Here is an 18,663-nt window from a genome sequence, read left to right as displayed (position 1 = left end):
AAATTTGCTGATGATACAAAGACAGATGGAAGGGCCTTTTGTGAAGAGGCTATTCTGATTCTGCAACAGGATAAGGATAGATTAAGTGACTAGGCAAAAACCTGGCATGAAGTGTGAGATTATGCACTTTGATAGGAGGAATCAAAGGGCAGGTTATTATCTAAGTGGGGAGAGACTGCAGGTGAATGAAGTACAGAGGGATCTGTGTGTTTCGGGGCATGAATCACAAAAAGCTAGCAAGCAGGTCCAACAAGAAAAGAAGGCAAACTGCATTTTGACCTTCATTGCAAAGGAGTTAGAATTTAAAAATAGGGAGATTTTGTTGCAATTGTACAGGGTGTTGGTGAGGCCTCTCTTGAAATACTGTATACAGTTTTGGTCCCTTTATCTTCAAAAGGATATAGTAATATTGGAGGTAGTCCAAAGGAGATTGACTAGGCTATTTCCTGGGATGAGAGGATTGTCCTATCAAAAGAAACTAAGTAGTATTGGTCTATATTCTTTGGCATTTAGAAGAATGAGGGTAATGTTATTCAAACATATAAGATCCTGAGGGGGATAGTGGGAGAACCTTGAATAAGGGGGCTTAGCTACAAGAAAGGGTCTGATCATTTAAAACTGAGTTGTGTAGAAATTCCTTCTCACATAGGGTGGTGGATCTCTGGAATTCTCTGCCCCAAAGGGTGGTGGAAGCTGGATCGTGAGAAGTATTTAAAGTGGAGAGAAATAAATATTTGATAGATTGAGGAATAGAGAACTATGGGGAAATTGCACAGAAAAGGAGTTTAGGCTTGCATAAATTAGCCATGATTGTATTGAATGGTGGGACAGGCTTGCAGAGCCTGGTGACCTATTTCTGCGTCTATGTCTTGTGTTTTATGTGATCTTTTATTAAACCTGTGAAAACCTTGTACTCCTCTATCAAATCTCCTGTCAATCACCTTTGCTTTTCGTCGTACAATCCCAAATACTTCAGTATGGACAGCATAGTGGCACAGTGGTTAGCACTAGTGCTTTTCAGTGCCGGAGACTGAGTTCGATTCCAGCTATGAGTTACTGGGTGAAGTTTGCACATCCCTGGGTAAGATGCTCTTTCAGAGAATCTTTCAGACTCAGTGGGCCAAATGGCCTTATTCTGCACCTTAGAGATTCTATGGAAATGGATGACAGCAAAGACTTCCCATAGCATCCATTCCTCTTCTACAAAGACATCTATAAGCAAAATATGAATATGGTGGATATTGACGCTGACAAATGGGAAACAGTCGCTGATGGCTGTGAGCTCTGGAGAGTGATTGTTTGAAAGGACTTGGGAAGCAGAAATGAAAATCTCAGCTGACTGAGAAGAGAATACAGAGACCAGTGAATGGTGCACCTTCTTAGCCCACTGTCGTCCTCTGCAGCAAATGGGCAGAGACTGCACCATTCCAGACTGGGACTCTCGAACCACATCAGGTGGTACTTAACATGGAGTTAATAACCACAATGCGCACACCATTGTCTTGTGAGACAAAACGTGGCCAACAAGTTCGGCCAGTTTCCACAATCTATGCACATGTGCTTGCAGATCCCTTTGTCTTTGCAGACTTTTTGTAGCTGTGGCATGGAGTCTGTATTACCTCTCCCAATATCTTAGCCAAAACATTGACAGGATGCACTGGAAAGACTATCAGTTTTTGCCCCCATCCATTACCTCTACCATTTCACCTGCTGCAGATATCAGTGTCCCCTTCCTTATTAAACACTGGTATAAAGTACAGATGAAGTATTTAGAACAAAGAACAAAGAAAATTACAGCACAGGAACAGGCCCATCAGCCCTCCAAGCCTGCACCGACCATGCTGCCGACTGAATTAAAACCCCCTACCTTTCCGGGCACCAAATCCCTCTATTCCCATCCTATTCATGTATTTGTCAAGATGCCCCTTAAAACTCACTATCATATCTGCTTCCATTACCTCTCCCAGCAACGAGTTCCAGGCACCCACCACCCTCTGCGTGAAAAAACTTACTTGTACAACTCCTTTAAACCTTGCCCTCCGCACCTTAAACCTGTGCCCCCAAATAATTGACTCTTCCATCCTGGGATAAAGCTTCTGACCATCCATTCTATCCATGCCCCTCATAATCTTGTAGACTTCTATCAGGCTACCCCATAACCTCTGTCATTCCAATGAGAAGAAACCAAATTTCTCCAATCTCTCCTCATAGCTAATGCTGTCCACGCCAAGCAACATCCTGGTAAATCTTTTCTGTACCCTCTCCAAAGCCGCCACATCTTTCTGGTAATGTGGTGACTAGAATTGAACACTGTATTCCAAGTCTGGTTAACTAAGGTTCTATAAAGCTGCAACATGACTTGCCAATTTTTGAACTCAATGCCCCGGCCAGTGAAGGCAAGCATGCCGTAAGCCTTCTTGACTACCTTCATCCTTTTGCCACTTTCAGTGACTTGTGTACCTGCACACTCAGATCCCTTTGCCTATCAATACTTTTTAAGGGTACTGCCGTTTACTGTATATTTCCTATCTGTAATTGACCTTCCAAAATGCATTACCACACATTTGTCCAGATTAAACTCCATCTGCTATCTTTCTGCCCAGGTCTCCAACCGATTTACGTCCTGCTGTATCCTCTGATGGTCCTCATCGCTGTCCTCAAATCCACCAACCTTTGTGTCATCTGCAAACATATTATTCAAACCAGTTATATGTTCCTCCAAATCATTTATACATATTACAGACAGCAAAGGCCCCAGCACTGATCCCTGAGAAACGCCACTTGTCACAGCCCTCCATTCAGAAATGGACCCTTCCACTGCTACCCTCTGTCTTCTTTGACCAAGTCAATTTTATATCCACCTTGCCAACTCATCTCTGATCCCATGCGACTTCACCTTCTGCACCAGTCTGCCATGAAGGACCTTGTCAAAGGCCTTATTGAAGTCCATGTAGACAACATCCATTGCCTTATCCTCATCAATCATCTTCGTCACTTCCTCAAAAAACTCAATCAAGTTAGTGAGATACGACCTCTCCTTCACAAAACGATGTTACCTCTCACTAATACGTCCACTTATTTCCAAGTGGGAATAAATCGTGTCTTGAAGAATCTCTCCAAGAATTTTCCTGTCACTGAAGTAAGGCTCACCGACTTGTAATTACCTGTATTATTCTTGCTACCCTTCTTAAACAAAGGAACAACACTGGCTATTCTAGTTTTGCCCTGAACCTCTAAGCATATATTGCTTTCTTTGTCACTAATTGGCCTTACCTCTCTGACTACCTGCTTGCGATTTACATTCCAGTAAAACATTTTTGTGCTCCCCTTTGTCTTAACTGCCATTTTATTCTCATTTTATCTCTTTTTTTTCTATCATTATCCTTTTCACATCCCTCTCACATATTGAATTTGGCTTCATCTGAAGAATTTACCTGGTGTGTGTCTTATACCCTTTTATTGTTGTTATGTCATATTATCTCACTGCCTCGTCATCCAGGGTGCCGTGGCTTTGATTTCCCTACCTTTGTTCTTACCGGAACATACCTGTATCTGAAACACCTAAGGATCACCCATTCTTTCTGTAACATTTGTCTTGTCAGTCTGTGGCTAGCTCCTTTCTTATCCCATCCAATTTAGCCTTGTCCCAATTTAGCTTCTTGCTCTTCTCCACTGCTAACCTGAATCATGATTTTCATAGATGTTAGAACATAGAACATAGAACACTACAGCACAAACAGGCCCTTCGGCCCACGAGTTGCGCCGATCACATCAACACCTACCAACCTACAGACCTATCTATAACCCTCAATCTCATTAAACCCCATGTTGCCGAACAAGTCTTGGTGAAGCGATGATGATGACTACCTTCTAGTAGCCGTTGGCTGGGACGTACTTGTAGGTTGCTGCTTTAGTTAATTATTAAAACTCGCTCTTGCTTGCAGATTCCAGCAGCAGACCTGGAGTTGCACAGTGATAATCTGACCAGGATGAACAGTGTTGCACAGGATGTGCTTTCAGATAAAAACCTCAGTCTGCAAGAAAGAGACAAACTTTCTACAAAACTTCGAGATATTAATTCAAACTGGACTAAGGCAAGTGTTTCTTTTCATAAAACTACTGCTAATAATTGCCATCTTATTTCATGATAAGTTGCTATAAGGGGATTGGCCCTCATGTTGGAGTGCTGGAATGGGAATGCTTTCAGCTGAATGGCACAGCAAGTGAGCTACTGTAAATCTCTGATTCCATTGTTGCTGTCACTGGCACTCTAGTTTTGACCACCATTTGAACCCATTTGTACCTTGCACTTCCAAATGCAAACAAGTAAAAGAGCAGCACTGATATATGGGAAAGTTCAATTACTTCATTAATTAATTATGAAAATATCCAACCTCTTACATCTTTTCCAATTTAAAAATCTACTGGAAATATATTTGAGCAGATTTGTATAATACTCCAAACCATGCTTTTTAAATGAATAAATGCAGTAAGATCAAGCATCTATAATTTCCCATAGGTAGTGAGCTAAAGTGTGAGAAATGATGACAGATTGCTTGCCCTATTTCAGTGTTGCTGGATTCTTCTGTCCTTTTTGGGGCTGAAACCTACAATACTTGAAAATACTGTGGAGTAAATACTACAAGTTTAAAAAATTTGAATTGATTAGGTGGTTCAGACAACTTTGATCCAGTAATCTGTGCTTTAAGAATGAATTAATCCATCTGTGGCTGATGGCATGTTCACAGCAAGATGGCATTTACGTCTTGAAGGATCAGTAAAATGGATTACTTCAGACTTACAGATGTTCTAATGTAATAGGGTGGTGAAAAAGACATGTGGCACACTCGCCTTTATCAGTCAGGGTATAGATTACAAAAGCAGAGAGGTCATAATGGAGTTGTAAAGAACTTTGGTGAGGCCACACCTGGAGTACTGTGTGAGGGATGTGATTGCACTGGAGGGGGTGCAGAGGAGATTCACCAGGAAGCTGCCTGGGGTGGAACATTTAAGTTATAAAGAGAGTCTGGACAGGCTTGGGTTGTTTTCTCTGGAGCAGGGGAGACTGAGGGGCAATCTGATTGAAATGTTTAAGATTTATGAGGGGCATGGACAGAGTAGATAGGGAGCAGCTGTTCCCCTTAGTTGAAGAGTCGGTTATGAGGGGACACAAGTTAAAAGTGAGAGGTGGGAGGTATGGGGGGATTTGAGGAAAAACGTTTTTACCGAAAGGGTAGTGAGGGTCTGGAATGCGCTGCCTGGGAGGGTGGTGGAGGCGGGATGCCTCGCATCCTTTAAAAAGTACCCGGATGAGAACTTGGCACACCATAACATTCAAGGCTATGGGCCAAGGGCTGGCAAGTGGGATTAGGGAGGCAGGTCAGGGCCTTTCATGCATCGGTGCAGATTTGATGGGCTGGAGGGCCTCTTCTGCACTGTAGTATTTTGTGATTCTGTACACCTTATATAATTCATATATTCTGTCTGATGTTTGCAGACTGATTAATTTTTTTTGATGCACTGTCTTCTATTTAGGTATGCAAAGAACTGCCTGTTCGAGTGAAAGAAATTGAGATTCAGCTTCAGGATTACACTCACTTCAAAGGAAGCCTGGAGAAGCTGTCCAACTGGGCAGTAGCTGCCAGACAGAACCTACATCCCAGTGGATCACATTTACCTGGAACAATACAATTTCAGGTAAGTTCTACTTAATTGCAGGTAGGTATAGAAAGTATGGATGCAAATTTAATTCAGGTGATTGGGAGTCTTGCCAACTGTCTGGAGTGCTGGTGAGAGACCCACCTTACATGTGTTGGGGAAGACACATCATATTAAATGTTAGTTAAGTAGTTAAGTGGCCAGCGATGGACTTCACCTAGGATCAAGGACCGATTTCTGCCCCCAAGGCCTGTGGCCAATTAGAGGCTGAAGGAGTGAGATGAGCTGCCAGCAACACACCCATCAGAAACGTGAGCCACAGGTGAGTGAGCGCAGGATGGAAATCAGTACAGGGAATGAGTGAGGCATTCAGCCATGATCCTATTGAATGGTGGAGCAGGCTTGTGGGGCCGAATGGCTTCCGCCACTTCCTGTTTCTTATGGTCCTGTGGTTCCCCCATAGTGGGTTCCTTGATCAAGCACTGAGCGACTGGCAGTGAGGCTGTCCGTGATCTTTCCCATGCTGGATATAATCAAGGCAGAGATTAGAAGATGGCAAAGTCCTCACCCAGCACCCTCCCACTTGACTAAATGCCCTCTACCTCCAAACTCAACCAGTGGAGGTCATCCAATTGATTTGTTCTTCACTATTTTCATATACCAGTGTGCCCTTCTTGTAGGAATAGAAAGTGAATATGTATAACTAATTTGTATGCTCTGCAGTATAGTTCAGGTATTTTCATAATCATCATCAAAATCCCTCAGATGATTAATTCTCGAATATTCAGTACATTGGCAATATTGACACAGATTTATGTATGATACTGCTATCAACATTATCAGTAGGAAGAAAATCTGCTGAACATTAATGATGCTCTGATCCCTGCACACAATTTATAAAATATTGAGGTCAAGCATAAAACACATTTATAGAGAGTTGATTTTTGATTGTATATTATTGGATAAAATATACTTTATCAGGCATTGACTTGACTGTGCATCTGCCATAATAAAGAGCTGTAGAGACTACAGCTGCACTTTGGCCCTCTTCTTAGTCTGTCTGGAAACTGATCTACTGCTGGTTCAGGAGTGCGGCTCTGATGTTGTGGACCTGGGTGTGGTTCTGCTATCTGGGCTTGTGTTTTCATGTGGCCGATTGAGGTGCAGCTCTGCTGTTGTGTAATTTCTAAGAAAGTGCTGTGGACCAGGGTTGCTTTGAAGTTTTTTTAAAGTTTATTTATTAGTGTCGCAAGTAGGCTTACATTCACAGTGCAATGAAATCACTTGTGGGAATCTCCTAGTCTTCACACTCTGGCGCCTGTTCAGGTACACTGAGGGAGAATTTAACTTGACCAGTGCACCTAACCAGCACGTCTTTCAGACTGTGGGCGGAAAACGGAGTACCTAGAAGAAACCCACGACATGGGGAGAATGTGCAGACTTCACACAGACAGTGACCCAAACCGGGAATCAAACCTGTGTCCCTGGCACTATGAGGCGACAATGCTAACCACTCTGCCAGCATGCCGCCCTACAAAATGGGATACAAAACATTGAGCATTTGTGTTTCTGCTGCACTGCCATTTCTGCAAGTGTGAATGTAAAAGAAGCAAATAATGGGGTTAGTTGTGACGCTGGCATTTACTGAATGCCAGTGCTGTCTGGTGAATTAGAAGAAAGTTATTGCCTGTTGAATTCTGTCCTCACAACAGCTTCAGAAGAGAAAAGGGTAGAAAGCAAATTTGATCTGAAATACTCGCCCAAAAATCCATGCTTGAAAAATGCAAGTAGGTTTTTTTTTAACATAATTATTTGTGGGATTTGGGTGTCACTGGCAAAATCAGTATTTATCGCCCATCCTTAATCAGCCCTGAGAAGGTGGTGATCTGCCACCTTCTTGAACTGCTGCAGTCTGTGAGGTGTATGTACATTTTGCCAGGATTTTAACCCAGCCTCAGTGAAGGAATGATAATATAATTCCAAATCAGGATGGTAACTCACTTGGAAGGGAACTTGCTGAGGCTGGTGTTCCGATGCATCTGCCACAGGATATACTAACCAAACCAAAAACTTAAATAATTTCAACTGAAGAATGGTTTTTTTTTAGAAATGGTGGTTACTGTTAAAAAAAAATTGCTTTGTGGTCAGTATTTTTATGTCAGTCTTTCTGTCAGTTAATAGAAGCTGCTGTGATGGACCACCAGCCTGATGTTGAGACAACTCTCGCTAAAGCGGTGGAGTTGGACAGGAAAAACCATTTGCTCCCTGAAGACAAGGTAACTACTAATTTTGTGTGTGTGTGTGTGTGTGTGTGTGAGAGAGAAAGAGAGAGAGAGGGTGGGTGGGTGGGGGTGGGGAGGAGGAATGTAAAGGATGGTGGGTCTGGATTCAGACACTTAAAATACATACTCAGATACTCAGACCCTGGGTTGAATTTGCATCAGCCATGGCTTAGTTGGTAGCACTTTGAACTCAAGGCTGTGGGTTCAAGTACTCCCCCAGAATGCTCAGAAATCTAGGCTGACATTCTAGTGTATTAATTAGGAAATGCTGCATTGTTGGAGGTGCCATCTTTTGAATGAGACGTTAAACTGAGGCCCTGCCGTTCCTCTCAGGGAGATAGAAACATTATTTTGAAGTGGCACAGGGGAATGTCCCATTAATATTTGTCTCAGAGTTAAGATCATGTTGCTATTTTTGAGAGCTTGTTGTGTGCAAATTGCCTTCAATATTTTCTACACTACAATGGTGACCATACTTCAAAAGTACTTCATTGGCTGTAAAACGCTTTTGAATGTCCGGTAATTGTGAAAGGCATTATTTAAATGGAAGTCTCCTTTTTTGAGCACGTGAGCTGAAAGATTACCTTTGTTGTCGAGAGGTTCTTTGGTGAATGATCTGTCTGGAATCTCAAACGGTGAGATGTTGGAAAATGTTGGTGTCCAAAGGGACCTTGAGAGTCACTAAAACAAAGCATGCTGGTGCAACAATCAATAAGATAAGCAAATGGTATGTCTGCTTTCATTGAAAGTGGAGTTGAGTTGGATCACAGAGGCATAGGATGGGATTTTACAGCTTCGTTCGTCCTGAAACCGTATAATTCCTACCCGAGGTCAATGAACCTTCCAGTTATCTGCCCCTCACCCACTTTGGTTTCCGTGCTGGAGGAAATTCCAGTCATAAAGTTTACAGCTTAGAAAGAGGCTCTTCAGCCCATCATGTCTGCGTTGGCCATCAGGCACCTACCTATTCTAATCACATTTTCCAGCACTTGGTCCGTAGTGGTAAAAATTGTAATGCAGCCTTGGTGAGACCACTCCTGGAGTACTGTGTACAATTTTGGCCTCCTTATCTAATGAAGGATACACCTGCCATAGAGTGAGTGCAATAGATACTTACTGGATTAGTCTCTCAGCTGGCAGGATGGTTTTAAGAGTAGGAATTGAGGAAACTGGGCCTGTATTTTCCAGAGATTTGAAGGATGAGAGGTGATCTCATTAAAACTTACAAAATTGTGACAGGGTGGATAGGATAAATGTAGATCGGATGTTTCCCCGGCTGTGCAGAACCAGCGGACATAATCTCAGAATGAGCGGTGATGAGGAGGAATTTCTTCAGCCAGAAATTCATTGCCACAGAGTCTATGGAGGCCGGGTCATTGAGTGTATTTACAACAGTGATTAATAAGGGGATCAAGGGTTACAGGATGAGGGCAGGAGAATGGGAATGAGAAAGATTCCAGCCATGATTGAATGTGGAGTAGACTTGATGTGCTGAATGGCGTAATACTGGAGCAGCACGGTGGCACAGTGGTTAGCACTGCTGCCTCACAGCACCAGGGTCCCGGGTTTGATTCCTGCTTGGGTCACTGTCTGTGTGGAGTTTGCATGTTTTCCCCATGTCTGCATGGGTTTCCTCCGGGCGATCTGGTTTCACCCACTGTCTGAAAGATGTCCTGGTTAGGTACGTTGACCAGAACAGGTGCCGGAGTGTGGTGACTAGGAGAAATTCACAGTCACTTCATTGCAATGTTAATGTAATCCTTACTTGTGACTAATAATTAAGCTTTAACTTACTTTAATACTACTCCTATATCTTATGGTCTTTGGGTAGAGAATCTTTGGAATTCTCTATCCCAGAGGGCTGTGGAAGCTGAATCATTGAACATATTCAAGTCAGAACTGATAGATTTCTAGATACTAATGATATGATGGGATTTGGAGGTAGTGTGGACTAGTGGTGTTGAGGTAGATAATCAGCCATGATCTAATGGAATGACGGAGCAGGCTTGTTGCCTGTTCCTATATTCCTATGTTGGGGCTTAGAATTAAGGAGTAATTCATGGCCCAGAAGGAGGCCATTCAACCCATTAAGCCCATGCGAGCTTCTCACAAAGTAACGCATTCAGTCCACTCCCCTGCTCGTCCCCCATAACCTTGCAAATATATTTGCTGTGAATTTTCATCCAGTTTCTCAGAAATACTTTAAATAGTGCAATCACATAATTACAATTAATTAATGCATTTACTTAAAAGCACAGTTTATGTCTGAATTATGGTTTCAATGCTATTACTCTGATACAGGGTTAAGGATTATATAAACAGCTCTGTCACTTGCAATATAAGCCACAAACCTCCTCATATGACCTCTAGCTGTGTACTTCAATTTAAATGCTCAAATGATCCTCAAGATTCATTTTTTACAGAAGTAACCCTAGGCTGGAAAAGTATTCTCCCACCTAACAGACTTCTTATAAATATTAAACACAAGTAGCTCATTATTATAAAATATCCATCGTATCTTGATATTTCTTCTATGAAACTTGAGAAATATTAACAGAGCTACTTTTAATGGTGCATTTTAGAAAATTAAACTTTTAAAGAAATAATGCATTGATTTGTGCATTAAACTGTCAATTTCATTTTGAGGGAAGTGTGAATAATCAAAAAATGTTGGTAATGCAGTTAGTGGTTGATGACACATTGTGGGGCAAAGTGGCAGAGATTTTATTCTGCATTTGATTCTTTCAGTTTTGCTCTGACACCTTCTGCATCCAAAAATGATATCCTACACTTGAATGCCCAGAGCAAAGGCCAAACTTGTGCAAGAGCTCAATCTGTGCACAAACTTCACATGCAGCTGGCTCAACCAGATATTAGCTAGGTTAGATGTTATCGACGGTGGCATCCCATAGGTTTAGTTCATTAGTTAATGTGCTATAGTAACAGGTCTGAAAGTTCTGGAAATTGAGAATAATTTGAGTTCTCTGAGTGTGCTTTCAAACTCCACCCTCAGGTCAATGGTTACAATGCGGTGTTATTGAGCATATAAATTTAGCTGAAGATCCTTAAAGCTCAGAACAGAGCTTTCTTTGAGATCAGGTAGGTGACCTCATGAAAATAAAAATAAATCTTCCCAAATAATTTTCTCCTTGACAGCAGTTAATCTGTCCTCTAATCACTTGAGAGAGGTTGATTTTTGGAAAGCCTTGGTGTTGATCAGGATTAAGTATGTTTCTATTCCCCAGAATGGTGATCTTTCTGATACTTCTCTCAGAGTGCCACATGGTCATGATTGCACACGTTTAATAGCTCTATGTGGAGTAAGTTTCAGATGCAAATCCCCATCCCACCTGCCAGTCCATTCTGCCATCAAGTGAAGCATGCTGTCTATGCATCTAAATAGATATTGAGCAAATCAGGCCATGTCCCAGCTTATTTAACAGATGTATAATCAATAGTTTGGTTTTTCCATAGTTAAGCAGGTTAAAAGCATTAGATTTTTAAAAGTGATTAGTATATCTCTGTAATGCCATGTTCTTACTACAAATAGAATTGCTCCTTGCATCTAATGGCAATTAGTCTGTTAAAGTTCCTTTAGTTATTATTCACTTCCTGTGGAATTGATAGGCTGCAGTGTCCAGGCCAAGTTGGACAATAGAATATGAATAATTAGATGCAGAGAAGGAGAGAGCAAGAGTGCAGTAGCATAAGGAAAGGAGAGGCAAGAGAGGATAAACACTTTATTAGGGTGGTGGTATTGCAATTCCTTCTAGAGCCTGATCATGTCCCCTGTATGGGGAAGTAATTTCCCTCCCGCCTTTGGCTAAATGGGGAAGGGTGGTTGCCAGGAATTGAGTTTAGGAGTTGGGAGATAATGCTGCGGCTGTATAAGACCCTGGTCAGACCCCACTTGGAGTACTGTGCTCGGTTCTGGTCACCTCATTACAGGAAGGATGCGGAAGCCGTTGAAAGGGTGCAGAGAGATTTACAAGGATGTTACCTGGATTGGGGGGCATGCCTTATGAGGATAGGTTGAGAGAGCTCGGTCTTTTCTCCTTGGAGAGAAGAAGCATGAGAGGAGACCTGATAGAGATGTATAAGATGTTGAGAGGTATAGATCGGGTGGATTCTCAGAAGCTTTTTCCCCGGGCTGAAATGGTTGACACAAGAGGACATAGGTTTAAGGTGCTGGGGAGTAGGTACAGAAGAGATGTCAGGGGTCAGTTTTCACTCAGAGGGTGGTGGGTCAGTGGAATCAGCTGCCGTCGGTGGTGGTGGAGGCAAATTCGATAGGGTCTTTTAAGAGACTTCTGGATGAGTACATGGGACTTAATAGGATTGAGGGTTATAGGTAAGCCTAGTCGGTAGAGATATGTTCGGCGCAGCTTGTGGGGCGAAGGGCCTGTTTGTGCTGCAGTTTTTTTTATGATTTTATGAATCAATGAATTGGACCAAACAAATAGAGCTGGTACAAAGGTCCTTCCAGACCCCTTCATGGTTGGGCCTTAAGTACATATAACTTACAATGCCTATATAACGAACACTGACTTCAAAGGTTCTATAAACAACTTCACCTCTCTTGTTTGGGGACACCTTGGGCCCGATTTTACCAAAATTTCGCACCTGTTTCTGGGCATGAAGTCACGGTAAATTCGGACGTTGAACCTTTAGTGCGATCTGCACCCGAATCCGAGCAGGTCGCGGCTTTACCGACACCCGATTCAGGCGCGGATCTGGTCCGCGCCCAGATCGAGTGGCTGAACTATTTAAATGCATTAGCATGCATTTAAACCGATTTAATGAACCGCGTGCCCAACTTTACCACCAAATCCCACTTTACTGTCTTCTGGTCCATTCCGGATCTGCGCTGTAAGTGAGCTGCTAAATAAAATCCAAAACCGATTTTTATTTTGCAGGGGAACCTCCGAAGTGGGTTCAGAACCTGCAATGGCTCTCTGACCCAGATCATCCTTTAGGGACGGGGGGAGGGGGGGGGGGGGCGTCATATCGTTGTTTGGTTTCGGGGCGTGGGGAGGAGGAGGAGGAGGCGGGTCAGATGTATCTCGGGTGGAGGGAGGGCTGATCGTTGTCTGGCAGTGGGGAGGCGGGTGAGATGTTCGTCTAGCAGAGAGGGGGAGTGAGGCCAGACATTCTCGCGGGTGGGCAGGTATGATGTATCTCGGGGAGGGGGAGGCAGATGAATCTCTGGTGGGGGGCAGGGGGGTCTGCTGCCACTCTGCAGGTGATCAGTCTGGGTAGTGAGGCGGGGGGGGGTGGAGAGAGAGCAACAAGGGACCACCCACGGAAGAAGAATGTGCGTGGGAGCTTGCACTTGGACTGAAAGGATCAAACGGTGCAGATTTGAAATGCTGTTGGAAGATTTGCTTAGCTTGCACTTGAGGGCAGATCTCCAGAGAAAATCCTCACCATGAAATACAGTTCTGGGCTAGAAAAAAAAAGAATGGAAGTAGATCTTTGAGAGCTAAAAGTCACCCCCCCCCCCGCCCCAGCTCCTCCGTCACCCAGACCGACCGCCACCTCCCCCGAGATACACCCTCGCTCCCGGGCCGCTTTATCCAACATGGGTATGCTTTTTCCAATTTTTTTCTAACTGCGCATGCGTAGTTCAGAGCACTGATCGTTCTGGGAGCGCTAAGCCCCGCCCACAGTGCAAATCAGACCTGAGCTGGCAAAAAGCGCATGGGCGCGCTGCAAAGAGGATTCCGAGCTCGGATCTGTATTGAACGCAGATCCGGCCCTTAGACTCCAAATGGTAAAATCGGGCCCCTTGTCTCCTTTGAAAGGTTTCAGGCCAGCTTGGTCACAGGAATTGGCAGCATTTTTAAAAAACAACTTTATCCCAAAAACCAAGTTTGCTTGATTGAAGATCTTTCAGCATATTAAAAGTTAAATCTCTGCAGGCTGTTGGGCCACAGAAAAATAAAGGATCTGAATACTACTTAAATGTAGAAAGCCTGTAGAAGACTGCAACATAGAAGGGTTTGGGAACCCTTATACATAAATCGCCAAAAGCTAGTGTGCACGTTCAGCAGGTAATAGGGAATGCAAATGGAATGTTGCTCTTTATTTCAAAGGGAATGGAGTGTAACAATAGGGAAGTCTTGTTCAAACCATACGAGACATTAGTTAACTCAGATCTGAAATACTGTGGACAGTTTTAGTCCCCTTATCTAAGGAAAGATGTACTGGCGCTGGAGGCAGAGAAGGTTCGCTAGGTTGATTCCAAGAACAGGGATTTTCTTAATGAGGAGAGACTGAGCAAGTAGGCTGTACTCTTTGGAATGAAAAGTGATCTTATTGGGACATATATAATTCTCTGGGGGTTTGGCAAGGTCGATGCTGAAAGGTTGTTACCCCTTTGGGGACAATCGAGGAGCAGAGGGCATAATTTCAAAAGAAGGGGTCACCCATTTAAGACAAAGATGAGGAATTTATTCTCTGAGGATAGTGAATCTGTGGAATTATTTACACAGAGGGCTCTAGATGCTGAGTCATTACATACGTTCAAGGCTTGGATTTTACAGACGTAGAGATTCAGAAAAGGTTGGTGGTTCATTGGTAGATAAATTCACATTCAAAACACCAGGATTTGTTAATTTTGGACCTTGGGAAATATGAGAAGGGCGTTAAAATTTATTTTTGGCTCAGATGCTCAGAAGATGAAACAGCATGCCTCATAAAACAAAACATTTGAACTCTGTGGAGCGCTCATTTTCTGAGGAATTGAATAGTTAGGGGAGTGAAAATGGTAAATAGATAAAGATTGCTTTGGTGTTATGAAAATGTTCTGTTTAATCTTCGTGCAGAATAAAGTGGCACAGTTATCCGTCGACTGGAAAACTCTTAACACTGCTTTGAAAGATCTTAGTCAGCAAACTGTCGTGGGAAGGAGTCAACCTATGTCACAACCAAAGGTTAAAGGTGAGACAAGTTCTTAAAATCACAATAAAAGGCAAAATATTTTAGATGTTAGGCATATGGAATAGAAATAGAAAATACTGGAAATACTCAGAAGTATCCATGGAGAGGGAAACAGAATTAACATTTTAGGCTCAGTGACCTTTCATCAGAATGCTGCATTGAGGAAGTTCTATAATTTTGCCAGTCCCATTCAATATTTTAAAGCAGTATGCTGCAAAAAGTTTTATAGTGTGCATGCAAAACAACATTATTTTTTGTTTCTGTTTCTCTCCCAGATTCTGTAGTTTGTTCTCTTGTGGTTTGATTTGCTTGTTTTTTTTGTCAAAATTTAGTTAATTTAAAGACAAAATAAAAAATAGGAACCTGATCAGTAGATTCAAATTACAATATTAAATGTCTGTGCCAGATATTTAAAATCTGCAGCTCTTGTTACTGTAGTGTAAATGCTTGTGTAGGAGCTTGAGTTTAACAATGCTCCTTTTTGTCAGTTGTGCTGAATAGTCAGTAACATTCTCTTTCTTTACATTGACATGCAAGTACGTTAAAGCTGAAGCTACAAATTGGGAAACAATTTAGAGACTGTGTGATTCGAGAGGATAAAAATAATTGTCTAATTTTGATTGTGGCCCAAAGCCTATTTTCTAGTCTTTATTAGGTGTTCCATTGTCCCCATTTAGAAATTACATAGCACCCAGGGAAAATCTGCTTAAAATACCTATTTGAACCAAAAGCTGTAACTTTCCAAATATGAAAATTGGGTGTTACTAAGAAATCGCCAAAAACAGTGAAAAGCATAACAATTCTGATTTATTTTGCTAGCAATGGTGACATGTTACCATTACTGTTAAATTTTGAAAATGGTAGTGTTAAGAAATGTTCCAAAGGAGTACCACTGAGGACATCTAAAGACATGGAATTATCTTGTGGTTCACAGATACTGTTTTTAAAATTTTTTCATGGGACGTGGATGTTACTGGCAAGGCCAGCATCTGTTGCCCATTCTTATTTTCCCTTGATTTAAATGATGTGTTAGACCATTTAAGAAGCAACTACATTGCTGTGGGTCTGGAGTCACATGTAGGTAAGGACAACAGATTTCATTCCCTAAAGGGCATTGGTGACCCAGATATGTTTTGATGACAATTGGTGATAGTTTCATGATCTCTATTATTGAGACTAGCTTCACATGCCAGATCTATTTATTGAGTTAAATTCCATGAGCTGCCATGGCGAGATTTGAACCCAAATCTGCAGAGCTTTAGCTTGGATTACTAGCCCAGGGTCATTACCACTATGCCATCATCTCGCCACATTACGATCTTATTAGGGACATTATTAGAAACACCCATCAGTCAACTGACTGTATTTCACTGCCAAGATTTCAAATTTAGAGAAAAACACATTTTATTGTATATAAGAATTAACCAAAATAAACATCACTAACCTCACACTACAGTTTATAATTACTTATGCTATGAAATTAATTCTACTTCTTCCTCACTCCCAAGAGTCCTTTATATGTTGCAACAGCCTTGAAAGTTCATTCACTGCTTATTAATGCTCCTCAGTGCTCTAGCTATTCTCTGAGCTAAGATTTTGTGAGGATCCTTCCATTAGTTTTCTGGCTGTGCAGCCCTCCACCATTTCTTTACAGACCTCATGACTGCGGATGCCTCAGCTTCCTGTATTGGGTTGCCAGCAGATATTCAACTACCTTCTCATAGCTTCTAAATTAATTCTGCTGACTGCTTTCAGCCCACAGCTTTGAGAGGACCATTGTAGATTTCTTCATTAGCTGTAGGCTAGAGTGAATCTTCCAGCTTCCGTTTCCTCACAAATTCCAAACAGAGCTACATTTTCATAGTGAAAGATAAAGTTTGTATTTTCCCTGCTTAATTTCCTTTGGCTGTTCCTACTTGGTGAGGTGCAGCCCACACAAGACCGGGTTTGCAACTGCTTCTGTCTATTTGCAAATAGCTTCTTCCCTGCTTCCATCAGACTTTTGAATGGACATACCTTGCATTAAATTGATCTTTCTCTATACCGTAGTTATACCTGTAACACCAGATTCTGCACTCCCTTGTTTCCTTCTCTATGAATGGTATGCTTTGTCTGTACAGCATGCAAGAAGCAGTACTTTTCACTGTATGCTAATACATGTGACAATAATAAATCAAATCAAAATTAAATCAACTGATCTGCTTGCTTCTTTCAGCAATCACATATAGACAATCCCTAAAGCTTTAAGCGTTTCCATATCTGAGCAAAAACTTTTTTACCCAGAGGCTGGTGACGGTTTGGAATGCGCTGCCTGGGAAGGTAGTGGAGGCGGAATACCTCCATCCTTTAAAAAGTACCTGGATAAGTATTTGGCATGCCATAACATTCAAGGGTATGGGCCAAGTGCTGGCAAGTAGGATTATGTGGGCAGGTCGGGGCTTTTCATACGCCAGTGCAGACTCGATGGGCCGAGGGGCTTCTTCTGCACTGTAGTTTTCTGTGATATCATTGAGGAAGCTTTAGGCTGATCCAGATGCAATAACTGTCTCTGAAATCTCTGCTCAGCTGTGACCAATTGGATCACAGCCACTGAGGCAATCTCCAGCATCCAAAGCAATCGGCAACGTTCCAAAACAATCAGCAACATTCTGAAACCATCAATGTTTTGGAGTGTTGTTGATTGTTTTGGAACGTTGTTGTTTTGGAATGCTGACGATTGGGAATGTTGTTGATGGTTTCAGAATGTTGGCAGTTGTTTTGGAATGTTGACGATTGTTTTGGAACGTTGTTGCTTTGGAATGTTGACAATTGTTTTGGGATGTTGTTGATTGCTTTGGAATTTTGCTGACTGTTTTGAAACAATCAACAACATTCCAAAACAATTGTCAACATTCCAAAACAACAATGTTCCAAAACAATCAACAACGTTCCAAAACAATCACCAACATTCTGAAACCATCAATGTTCCAAAACAATCACCAACATTCCAAAACATTGATGGTTTCAGAATGTTGGCGATTGTTTTGGAATGTTGTTGATTGTTTTGAAACCATCAACAACATTCCAAAACAATCGTCAACATTCCAAAACAAACAACACCGTTCCAAAACAATCGCCAACATTCTGAAACCATCAACAACATTCCAAAACAACAACGTTCCAAAACAATCAACAATGTTCCAAAATGATCAACAGTGTTCCAAAACAATTAGCAACATTTTGAAACAATTGCAACATTCTAAAACAATCAACAACATTCCAAATAAAGCCACAATAAAGGTGGATTGGCTGTGGTAACTGCACTGTGTTACGGGGATAGTCATGATGTGGGTATGCCGGCGTTGGACTGGCGTAAACACAGTAAAAAGTCTGACAACACCAGGTTTTAGTCCAACCTATTTATTTGATAATATACTCACAAGCTTTCGAGGGGACAGCTGACGAAGAGGCAGTCCCCTCGAAAGCTTGTGAGTATATTATCAAATAAATAGGTTGGACTAAAACCTGGTGTTGTCAGACTTTTTACTGTGTTTACGGGGATAGGGCAGGGAGGATGGGCCTGGGTAATGTGCTCTTTCAGTGAGTCGATGCAGACTCGATGGGCTAAATGGCTTCTTTCTGCAGTGTAGGGATTCTATCGCTTTTTATCTGCCAGTGTTAATGGTTCCTTTTCACCCAAAACTAATCAGTTCTTCCTTGGGCCATATTGGAAGAATTCAAAGGGCAATTAAGTTGAAAAATCAGATTGTGCCGCTTGATCACTGATGGTTTAAAGGATTTT

General features: G+C 42.1%; 1 protein-coding gene across 5 annotated transcripts in view; it reads left to right on the top strand.

Moving 5' to 3' along the window:
* Positions 1 to 18,663, top strand: part of utrn (utrophin) — a 517,764-nt gene that overhangs the window by 219,112 nt on the left and 279,989 nt on the right. For all 5 annotated transcript variants that reach the window (XM_080199920.1, XM_080199921.1, XM_080199919.1 and 2 more), the window contains 4 exons: positions 3,945 to 4,094; positions 5,536 to 5,697; positions 7,833 to 7,934; positions 14,768 to 14,882. In XM_080199920.1, coding sequence (XP_080056046.1) covers positions 3,945 to 4,094; positions 5,536 to 5,697; positions 7,833 to 7,934; positions 14,768 to 14,882 — 529 coding nt within the window. The remainder of the gene's footprint in view (positions 1 to 3,944; positions 4,095 to 5,535; positions 5,698 to 7,832; positions 7,935 to 14,767; positions 14,883 to 18,663) is intronic.

This window comes from Carcharhinus amblyrhynchos, chromosome 12, assembly GCF_965287045.1.
Source record: "Carcharhinus amblyrhynchos chromosome 12, sCarAmb.v2.hapA, whole genome shotgun sequence".
NCBI lineage: Eukaryota > Metazoa > Chordata > Chondrichthyes > Carcharhiniformes > Carcharhinidae > Carcharhinus > Carcharhinus amblyrhynchos.
This window is presented reverse-complemented; position numbering and strand designations above follow the sequence as displayed.